The sequence below is a fragment of the Patella vulgata genome, chromosome 6 (genome assembly GCF_932274485.2).
Source record: "Patella vulgata chromosome 6, xgPatVulg1.2, whole genome shotgun sequence".
In the NCBI taxonomy this organism is placed as follows: Eukaryota; Metazoa; Mollusca; class Gastropoda; family Patellidae; genus Patella; species Patella vulgata.
In genome coordinates, this window is record NC_065884.2 from 17,379,897 (window position 1) to 17,391,388 (window position 11,492).

The 11,492-nt window shown below is 32.9% G+C and overlaps 1 protein-coding gene across 3 annotated transcripts in view; it reads left to right on the forward strand.

Annotated features, from left to right (window-relative positions):
* Window positions 1–10,598, forward strand: part of LOC126824224 (calcium/calmodulin-dependent protein kinase kinase 1) — an 88,252-nt gene extending 77,654 nt beyond the window's left edge. For all 3 annotated transcript variants that reach the window (XM_050553411.2, XM_050553413.1, XM_050553410.2), the window contains 7 exons: window positions 207–232; window positions 1,455–1,508; window positions 1,888–1,961; window positions 3,131–3,218; window positions 3,978–4,106; window positions 4,896–5,032; window positions 5,953–10,598. In XM_050553411.2, coding sequence (XP_050409368.1) covers window positions 207–232; window positions 1,455–1,508; window positions 1,888–1,961; window positions 3,131–3,218; window positions 3,978–4,106; window positions 4,896–5,032; window positions 5,953–6,007 — 563 coding nt within the window. In that variant the 3' untranslated portion in view covers window positions 6,008–10,598. The remainder of the gene's footprint in view (window positions 1–206; window positions 233–1,454; window positions 1,509–1,887; window positions 1,962–3,130; window positions 3,219–3,977; window positions 4,107–4,895; window positions 5,033–5,952) is intronic.
* Window positions 10,599–11,492: the final 894 nt, after the last annotated feature.

Genomic DNA, 11,492 nt, shown 5'->3' on the forward strand with positions numbered 1-11,492 from the left:
ATCCGACTTAAAATTTACAAAGCACGTTATTCTGATTAGAATATCTGGTGATTGCAGATTATTCCACACATGATTTAGTTGGATTACGATATTGTTGTAATAGTCAACAGAATTACAATAAAACAGTTTCATAATCTTCTTATCACAATCATCAACAATCACGTTTTGTTGTTTTAATAGAGAGATTATTTTTTTTTCTATTTTAGATGACAGAGAGAAGTATGGAGGAAAGGTAAGTTCATTGGTTATGTTTAAAACAGATACATCCTCCATCGGTCATGGGGGGTTGGATGGCCGAATGGTTAGCATGTGTGTGCTGTATCATAAGGTCTGTTATTGAGTCAATTGGCGTAGTTTTGAATCCCTGGTTGTACGTGGGGGGTTGGATGGCTGAAGGTTAGCATGCGCGCGCTGTATCATAAAGTCTGTCATTGAGTCGACTGGCGTGGTTTCGAATCCCCGGTTGTACGTGACAAGGAGTAGGGTCGCCTGTCCAACCTCGTGGGTTTTCTCCGGGTCCTCCGGTTTCGTCCCACTGCTAAAGACCCCTACGCACAAGCGAATTATTGAAATAAAATTAAACCATATGTTAGTCCCGAAATGACCTAGTTTGTGTCGAGTGGACGTTAAACCCCATTTCTCTCTCTCTCTCTCTGGTTATACGTGACAAGGAGTAGGGTCACCTCTCCAACCTCGTGGGTTTTCTCCGGGTCCTTCGGTTTCCTCCCACTGCTAAAGACCTCTACGCACAAGCGAATTATTGAAATAAAATTGAACCATGTGTTAGTCCCGAAATGACCTAGTTTGTGTCGAGTGGATGTTAAACCCCATTTCTCTCTCTCTCTCTCCCCATCGGTCATTTGGTTAATAGCCTGTGGTGATGAAGGACACCCCAACAGTGTCTAAGAGTCGTTTGTGTTCACCCTTTCTTTACTTGTGGACAGTTCATTTAAAGTCTTATTTCTTGGCCAAATGCGATCAGAGCTGGATGAAACTGGACAGGGACATTCTTTGGAAAATTGCCAAAGTATTAACGGGTGATAAATTTTGATTTGGACCATTGGGCGATTCATGATTGGAATCAGCTGTTCATTATTTCAATTGGATATAACTTGCTGGTAACTTCACAGTTAATGTTCTTGACAGATTCGATCTGTTACCAACCAATTGCAATGCAATAGCACTTAACTACCAGACTGTATATGGGGATTATCCAGCAACTATCATTTAAAACTTTGTCTATAAGTGCAACTGACTGACTTCTGGTGGTCAACTAAAATAATCTACTCCTTTCAAAATTGTTCAGAAGTCATGGCATTTTAATTTTGTTAAATTTTACAGAACGTGCATTTTGATTGTTGCCCAAGACAACTATTCTTATTGGAATTATGTATGTTGACTTTATCGTACTGTACAATATCTGAAATAATTGACCTTTTCTTGTGTAATTTCAGGCGTTAGATATCTGGGCTATGGGAATAACTCTATATTGTTTTATATATGCTAATGTAAGTATAAATTATTGAAATCTGCTAGAGGTTAAATAATTCAGTTGGTAGTCAGACAAGAAAGCTCTAATAATAATAATAATAATTACTTTATTTCATAATAGTTGAAAATTAGTTCTAATTAATTTGAGGGTGTGACCTTTTGATCAGCAGCAAAGTGGACAATTTCATTGTGGTTTAATTGTTATCTCAAATGTCGAAAACTTATCAAATAAAGCAAGCCAATCTAAATGAAGACAATTTAGGCTAGAATGATTGAAACTATAAACCAGAATGTGAGCTGCTTTTTTTTTTTAATGTTTAAAATGGTAAGATCAAGATTGGTTCCCCAAATTTTACTTAAATGTAAAATTTTCAAAGACCATTATTATTTTTTCAGGTGCCTTTTAAGGAAGAATATATTCTAGGTCTTCATAAAAAAATACTCAAAGATCCTGTCAAATTCCCTGACAGGTAAGTCTCAACCTATAACTTTTTGTTTGAAAGATGTATTCCGCCAAGGTTAAATGGGTCATCTATTGCCTCCTCAAAATCATCCTTATCAACAGAAAAAATAAAATTTCCCATGCCATTGTCTGCTAGCTATTGTTCTCTAAATTAACCTTGTCAGTGTCTGCTAGCTATTGCTCTATAAAATCACCATATCAATGTTTACTTGCTATTGTTCTGTTAATTCTTATGCACACAGTACACAATTCCATGGAGTTTAATAACTAAACTGGAAATAAATAGGACAAAACTGAACAGATTTTACACAGATTCATTCCACCTGCTTCACTATCTAGTTTTTAGTAGTTTATCTCCTGTTAAATGGCTTCACAATTCTAGTCTATACTATTTATTTCTGATCAATGATTATTGGACTAGGCTTCTACTTTAGTCATTATCAATCAGTGATAAATACAAGATAAGCTTAGTCGAAGTGTAGCTCAGAAATGAACAGTAGACATACAGAATAAAAATAATTATGTCCTATATGTATTTCCAATTATTAAATGCCACTGAAACAATTATAATATACTCAGACAATGCATTATGTAAGATCTAAATGTGCCCATTTGGGCTTCAATTTATTAATTAGGCATTTAATTACATTACAAGACCATAATCAACTCTCTAGACTATTGGATGGCCTTGATATTGAATGGATTAGAACATAATCAACTCTCTAGACTATTGGATGGCCTTGATATTGAATGGATTAGAAAATAATCAACTCTCTAGACTATTGGATGGCCTTGATATTAAATGGATTAGAACATAATCAACTCTCTAGGCTATTGGATGGCCTTGAAAGTGAATGGATTAGAACAGGAGCCAAATATAATTTAACATTTAAAATTTTGTTTGTTATCATAACAAATGGTATTTGGCAATCAAGACTTTCTTGTCAAAACTTCAAACACACATAACACGGGCCATATATAATTTAATATTTAAATAGATAATCAAGATTTTGTTTATTATCATAGCAAATGGTATTTGACAATCAAAACTTTCTTGTCAAAACTTCAAACACTCATAACTTCGCTTAGTGTGAAGTAAATTAAATCTAACACAATCCCCGCTTAACAGAATTGATCTTAATGATTTGTAAATGAATGTGATTATATTTTTTACAGTATCGAAGTATCTGATTCAGTGAAGAAGTTAATAGTAAGAATGTTAGATAAAAATCCATCAACAAGAATTACTTTACCAGAAATAAAGGTAAGAACTTAATATATATATAATTATGTGTAATCAATGAAGTAAAGGCAGGAATTTATATGTAATCAGGGAAATAAATTCCAGTATATTTTTTTCAAACTTAAATGTATTCAGATCCAGAAGCAAGGGACAGATCATTTTTTCAGAAAATGTCCCTCTAAAATATAGGCAAAGTGTTTACCGTTATCCAATTTTTTTTACATACATAGCACATTGATACCTGGTTTATTTGCTGTGATTTCAAATTTGGTATGAAGCAATGGTTTTATGAGAGGACAAACAATATGACATGATATAAAATGTATACCACTCTAGTATTTGCTACAATCTTATGAAAATATAACATGTTACCAAAATACCAGTCCTATAATCTTAGTCTATATAACATGTTGTAGTATTTGGTTATTTGTTACCAATAACACAGAAACTGTCTATTGTAGCCATGTGGATTGTTGATGACTAGAATCTTCTTGTTACATTTAATTCCTTGGTGAAAGTGTTAATATCTTTTTAAGTTGATGTAGAATATATCTTTCTTGAAAACATGCCACACCCACCTCATCAATCACCACTGTATCACTAAATTTTGTTTTGGTGTCTGGGTTATCTAGTTCAATGTATTGTGGAAATTGGTCAAATGTGCCAAAAACCAGCCCAGTCTTTGTGAAGAATTTTTGTGAATAGAAATGCAACCCCATTATATGTTAGACCTAGTTTCATTTAACTAAAAGAATACATTTTTAAAATTTGTCTTTTAAGGAGCATCCATGGGTAACAAGAGAAGGACAGATAAGTCTACCTTCAGAAGAAGAGAATTGTATATTAATTACTGTAACAGAAGAAGAAATAATGAATGTTGTTAAACATGTGCCTAAACTTGATACACTTGTAAGTCATTAAATAACTTTTATATTAAAAACAAAATAACATTAAGATTAACATCATCAGCTATATTGCCAGGCCAAATTTACCTATTTATAGGCTCTCGGTCGAACTCATCAGTTGGCACCCAGATTAATAGAAAAGTTGGCATGTTTCTGGGTCCCATTCTGCACACAGAGATCCATCTACTTTATACTTCGAGAATAGATCTCTGCACTGAATGGCCGCCATATCCAACAATTAGTAATGTGGTTCTACTCCATTTCACATCTGTCATACACACAAAGAGCAAATAAAACTTTTCAATTTCATTGAATGGATGCATACTTAAAATGTTGGTTAACTAGCTTAGGCAGTTTTTGTTCTCAAGTGGAACTACCTGTAGACAGGCAGCCTAAGTTTTTTATAGTTTTTTTTATGGCCAGCCATATACTTATTGTACAGGGGCCCTTATGGTTTGAATATATTATATAATGAAATAAGTGGTGTTTTAGTGGGCCTCCAGAAACCGGTGGGCCCTATACTAATGACCTGCTATACCTATTGCTAGACTAAATCTGACCCTGTATATTTCTATATACTGTCCCTTTAATTTGGAATTTTAAAGAAAAATCATCTGTTTCTATTTGTGGTTGAAATTATGATGCATTTTCCACTTATAATGGAAAAAAACACGCCTTTTTTCATGAAACTTTTTATTTATTATTTGTACTTAATCTCATCTTTTAATTCATCTCCCCAGTTTTGCTGATATTAGTACTCAATTTCATTCTATGATTTGCCTCCGTTTTGCAGATATTTGTAAAGAGTGTGCTGAAAAACCGTTCCTTCCGAAATCCTTACAGAGATAAAGAGAACATGACGAAGGAAGAATTTCAGCGTAGTGGTCGATCTTACTCAGCTCCCGAATCATTTCATCATATAGTTAAAAGGTAAAATATGAATATGTTATTATTAGCATATTGTGGTGGTTTGTTACTCCATTCAAATGTAAAATATGAATTTGTTATTATTAGCATATTGTGGTTTGTTACTCCATTTGTAATTAATACCACAAGCTCTCATCACTGATTTTAATATTCAGACCTACCACAAAAGAAATGAAATGAAATGGGGTTTAACAGTCTACTGTCTTGCTCCGACACGGCTAATGAAGACGGGCATACGCCATGCAGTGTGCAATGAGGGAAATTTTGCGCTACAGCCTACTCTTATATCGAGTTCCAACTGATAAAGGATCATTTACGTGCACGTCAACTTGTCCACGGGACCTCATTTTTTCACCCCATCTGAATAACTAGATAGACAGCTGTCCTTGCCAGGCCCTCTGTCTTGCACCACGCCGAAGATCCCAATGAACTTTCTCGGCCAACACCGGGGTCGAACCCGTGACCTCCAGTCATCGGTCCACCACAGGAGATAATATCCAGTTAAGCCTAAAGTAGACCGAGCATATGACTGGGTACAATTAGTTGCAAGTAATTTTGGAAGCAACTAGAAACAACAGGCAGCACTTAGTATTTGCTGGAACAGACTGTTTTTACTTTCTTGGGTATCTCTGGTTTTCCGATGGATCAAAAATAAAGTGTAAAAATTAAGGATCCATCACATGTCTAAAATGGCTGTAAGTTTATGTTGAGGTTAAGAAATGAATTAAAACAGGCACGTTTTTTATTGGCAACTATTATTTACCATGAATTAAGGCTTGAATTTAAAGGACCCAATAGGATATGTCGGCGGATACCACTACACCCAAAAACAATAAAAATTGGAAGACAGAACACTGACATTGTATAATCAATCAACAAACATTCATTGTACAGTGAATTTATTCTCGTGATGTTCATTTCAGGAAAATATCAGCAGATGCTCATATTATAGAACAGACAGTTATCGAAGACTCATGACATTCCCTTTCTCGGCAGCCTTGATCACCAAGCCTCACCCCACCGCCTTATTTTATTCATAATGCATTTGTACCTGTAATTCCTGTCTATTGAAGTTAATTTATATGGTATTAGAGATTGTTTATGACATAGTTTTATTATACTTTACATGTTTTAATCCACAATATTTCTTTTGTAACATATTAGCATTTCAGAGAAGGACTGGGTGGGTCCAGCGCTCCCTCTACCCCTGGGTACGAGGAAAACTTTGAAAAACGGACTATGACGGTGCTTTCTAGAGTATGTCCCGATGTTACTAGCTTATGCACAAATTTAGTGTGGGACAGTTGTAACAATTCAACAAAAATGAGATATATTCAAGACTAAAAACGGCCCTCAAACCATGTGAGAATATAAACATCTTTATGGCCATCCAAGCCTACCATACTTGCAGGAACCTTCTCAGTCCATCCCTGTAACACTTTCCAGACCTCCATTCAGTGACGGATCATGAGGTTGCGGGCTCCAGTGACAAAATTTCGACCTGAAATGGTGGTCTGTGGAGTATATCCCGGGCGGAAACGTTGATATCAATTCTTTTTTCTGACCCTTGGGGTCCCCCTACCTAATAATTTCAAAACTCATTGAAAAGAGGCACTCTTTTTCACGATTTTTGGGAAATTGGTCCTCATTATTTCTTGCCTCCATTGTTTCCAAACTGTTTGAATATTCCTTACAGTTATCTTAAATATGTTGAATAATATTTATTTGTGAAAGAAGAAATTAAATATTGTTTAAAAATAATTTATATAAAGATATTTTGCTTTGGGTTTACTGAAGGAAAACTGCCAGTTTTGCAAAAGAACTCTGAAATTTCTTTTTGCCGTTAATTATAATTGGGATCTAGTTATTTGTACATATTGTTAGTGATATCAAGACATTTATATTCATGTTCTGATGATTGTTAGAAATTTTAAGAATAATTTATAACCCAACAATGGCCAAAAATTGAGAGCTAATGTTAATTGCATGAATTCTGGTACTATCCCATGGTACTGTATATCATCTGCTGAGTTGAGAATACAAGGTTTTCATACATCTATAGCAATCGTGAATAATTAATTCTTTCGTGAAGAGAAAAATCTTTTGTATTAGTTTAGAGTTTCTGAAATCTTGAGATTGCAATATTGCATTGAGATGTCAGGGTTCTTATTCCTGGCTGGTTGTTTGGGTTTTTATTCCGGACTGATTTGTTAGAAACTTATTTTTAGCAGATCTGTCATTCCTGTGAAAGGTACCTTAAATAATTTCTTTATATATAATTAAGATATGCAAATTAAAAACAAAAGAGTTGGGCCTACAGATTTTTGAGGTAAGCACCCAGATATTATTAACACTGAGCACTGGCAAACATTTTTTAGCAAAATGTTCAGGGCTGTCTTAATGCAAGGGCATATTGGGCAATTGATCGGGGGCTCCACAGGCATATGGGCCCCATGCTAAGCTTGTATGCTATGTATGTTGCTAATTGCTGTCAATAAATTTGATCAACCTTTCACATTTTATACCTGTGAGTGATTGTGTAGGTATAGGCCCCAATGCACAACATTGCCCAGGGGCCTATAATGCAGTTAAGACGTCCCTGAAAATGTTTGTAATTCTTTTTATCTTTCGACTTACATTATATGCATCGCCTCTTTGAGACAAGGGTCCGAGTTGCCTCAATTGAAGGAGTTGAACTTACTCTTGTAATCGGAAGATGTATTATTATTATTATTATATGATGTTTTATATCTTTTTATTAATCTTTATTAATCGATTTTTCATTGTTTACCGAATATCCCTTTTTTGTATATTAAAGGGAGTTGGGTTTCTTATAATCAATCTTTAAGGTTTAAAATTACAAAACCCAAAAACTTACAAAAACCCAAACAACTTTAAAAGGGTTAAAAAAGGGTAATTTGAGATAATAACTGAAGGTTTATTTTTACATGATTGTTGGTCGTGAAATCTTTTTTACATGATAAAGAAAGATCCACACAGCTTGTACTTTATTCATAAACTTTACATTTGTAAATGATTTCTATCAATTGTGTATATATATATTGTCTGTATATCATTGTTATTTCTAAACTTTTTAAAGCTTTTTATTGTTTCAAGCATTCCAATACTGTACATATATGTTGTATATTATATAAATTTGTATATTTACTGTTTATTATTATTATTGATTATATGAAGCTGGATATTTTGAGAGTGAATATGTCAAACCATTGTATAAAATCTGCTTAGGCCACACCAATTTAATTTTCTGTTTTTTCGAGAACACCTGTTAAAGATTTTTCTTCTTATTTCTTCGTGATAAAGACTAATTTAAATCCAAAAGTACTTCCACTGTTCAACAGCTTTTAGTTCCAAATTTTTAAGTTTTGAAATTTTAAACAAAACATCTTTCACATGATTCAAGTGGCCATTTAATTATCAAGACCCCGAAGAACAGAAAAGGAATTTGAAGTGGCCTAAACACTCTTATTTCTATCAATTTTATCAAAAATCTCAGGATTGGTTGTATTATAAAACAATACATTTGTTTATATAACTATATCAATATCATCTAGTGTGGTTTCTTCTTATTTCACGATTTAACACTTTCATAAGCGAACAATATTTTTTTTTTTTGTAACATTGCCATAAGTATTATTCATATTCATGAGAAAAAATGGTTAAAAACTTCTTAAACCGAACTGAAAGTAGCCAAAACAATGATATTAAAACAGAAGGTTCATTATAATCCTGGTTATCAAGACTGGGTCGTTATTAAATAAGGCTCAGTCTACATTTATAGTCTTGGTTATCAAGACTGGGTCATTATTAAAAAAGGCTCAGTCTAATCTTGGTTATCAAGACTGGGTCCTTATTCAGTATGGCACAATATTAAGTTTGGTTATCAATAGCGGATCCTTGTTAAATTCAACTCCCTCCATGTCTATGATCGCACATAACCATATATTTCTATGTATATCAGTTAATGTTCCATTGTCAGTAATTAATTCATCTATTCTATCCAGTAAACGTATTTTTATCTGAAAATGGGATATTTCTAATGGCCAGGAAAAATTCAATTATAGACCCAAATTTCATTAGCCTTCAATAAATTTGAATATTTTACTTAAAACAAACTTTCAACCAGTAGTTTGGCCATTTGTTTTTGAGTGTGTGCTGTATTCACATGTTGCTTGCACGCTCATACACTTATTGTCTTATAACAAGAAAGGTGTGGCATGATCATGGCACTTAATATTTGTTTTATTTATATGATTAGAATTTGCAAGAAATAAAATTCTCTAGTAAGTTTGAATACTGATATATTTTTCAGTTAATGGTACATTCAAACACTGGTAAATTCTTTAGTAAGTTTGAATACTGATATATTTTCCAGTTAATGGTACATTCAAACACTGGTAAATTCTCTAGTAAGTTTGAATACTGATATATTTTCCAGTTAATGGTACATTCAAACACTGGTAAATTCTCTAGTAAGTTTGAATACTGGTGTATTTTTCCAGTTAATGGTACATTTTAACACTGGTAAATTTTCTAGTAATTTTGAATACTGGTATATTTTCAATCTAATGGTACATTTGAATACTGGTAAAGTTTTCCAATTAATAGTTAGTTTGAATACTGGTAAAAAATTTCTAATTAATGGTTATGCATCTACATTGACTGTATATTTTGGACCTGGGGTGACATTTTACTGAAGAGTCTGAATGAATGTTTGTCAGTAAATATAAGGAGTAAAGTTTACTTGCACTAAAACACCACCATGCAATATTTTTACTTTTTTTATACTACCTTATAATATATTGTAAATATATTCAAATTATTTTTACACTTATACTACACAAAATACATATGTATATGTTACACTTCAATTTCTACATTTTCTTTCCACTTTTTTTCATGAATTTTCTCCACATTTTTGATGAATATATCAATTTTATGTAAGGATTATAGTTATAATATATCGACTGCTGTAAATGTAATTTTCAGAGAAAGTTTTTTTTTTTTTTAAATATCTTTAGCTTTTCAACTACATACTTCTTCTGGGTTTTTTAAAATCTTTTATTCCATTGTTAGTTATTCAACATTTGTTTTCCTCACATATTTCTTATCATACCATTTTAACTTTGTGATTCTTAAACCTTTAACTGCCATATCAGACCTCAAGCATGCATTTTTGTTTGAATCCATAAAGCTTTTCCAAACATCTCATTTAGTAGGTGAAATCATGTAAAAAGAATTCTTACTCTGAAATTCCGTGTAGCAAATCAAAGTTTTCAGTTGTCACAGAAATTTATTGATTTTGAAGTTGCCTATTTTTTTAGTTTCAATTTGATGTAGATACCTAAAAAAGCTAAAATGATAAATCTATATTCATCAAAAAGCTACTATCCTTCCTTAAGTTTCACAAGAATAAGAGCCAGGTCACCATTAGGCCGCTATATTTCTTCAAACTTAACATGTATCTGAAATTAGTAATTATTTCGAAAGCCCTTATTTTTGTTAAAACCTTATTAAAATCAGAATATAAAATTGTTTTTCAACATAATTTTTGTGTTTTGTTATTTGTATCACTGGTATTACAAACTTCATGGTAAGCTAAGAGAGACACCTCGAGCTTAAAGTAACAACAGTTTTTATTAACATATTTGACATAGTCAAGCTTGTAAACATGTATCTATAGTTGGAGTGCTGGTTTCAGTCTTATTTGCAGGGAAACTGACCAGAATTGGAGAATTTACCTGTCGGTCAATTTACTTGCTGTCAAATTACAAAGTCAAAGAATTAAGCCTTAAAACACAATATTTTACCGTTAAATGTATGGTTTTATGTGTAAAACAACATTCTGCTAGTTATAACTCCTTTGTTATGCTGTGCTTCTTATAATAAATTCATGAATTTGGTCAACTTATTTAATGGGCATTTATTAGAAATAGAAAAAAAAATGATCTTGATCTGAATTTAACTTTTCTAGGAAGAGATAAAATTGACTTGGAATACGCTAGCCACGTATAGTCTCCTATTGGAAGTAAAGTAGCCTGTAGTTGAATTCTAGAAATGGTCTCACTACTGATGTCTTCTAGTGTCTTGTCTCCAGCCACAGTGGATGGTTCTAAGGATTTCCTTTGCGCAAGATTTGTAATAATTTGATTACAAAAAAGTTAATGGCCTATAGCCCAACTCCCGTAAATTTCAATTAAACTGAACCCAAACTGAAAGTTATAAGCCTGTCTGTGAAAGACCTGCAGTACAAAGTCGATGTTTTTTTTCTTCTACATATAGTCCCTTTCGAGGTATACACACTTTTACCAACGATTTTGCAAGGCCTGGATGCCGGTAAGGAAAATGATGATCGCCTAGTTCCTTATTCATTTTTGGAAACAGGTCTCATCCATGGTTACAAATCTGGGCCAAAAATTATCTGTCATTGAGTCAAATGGTG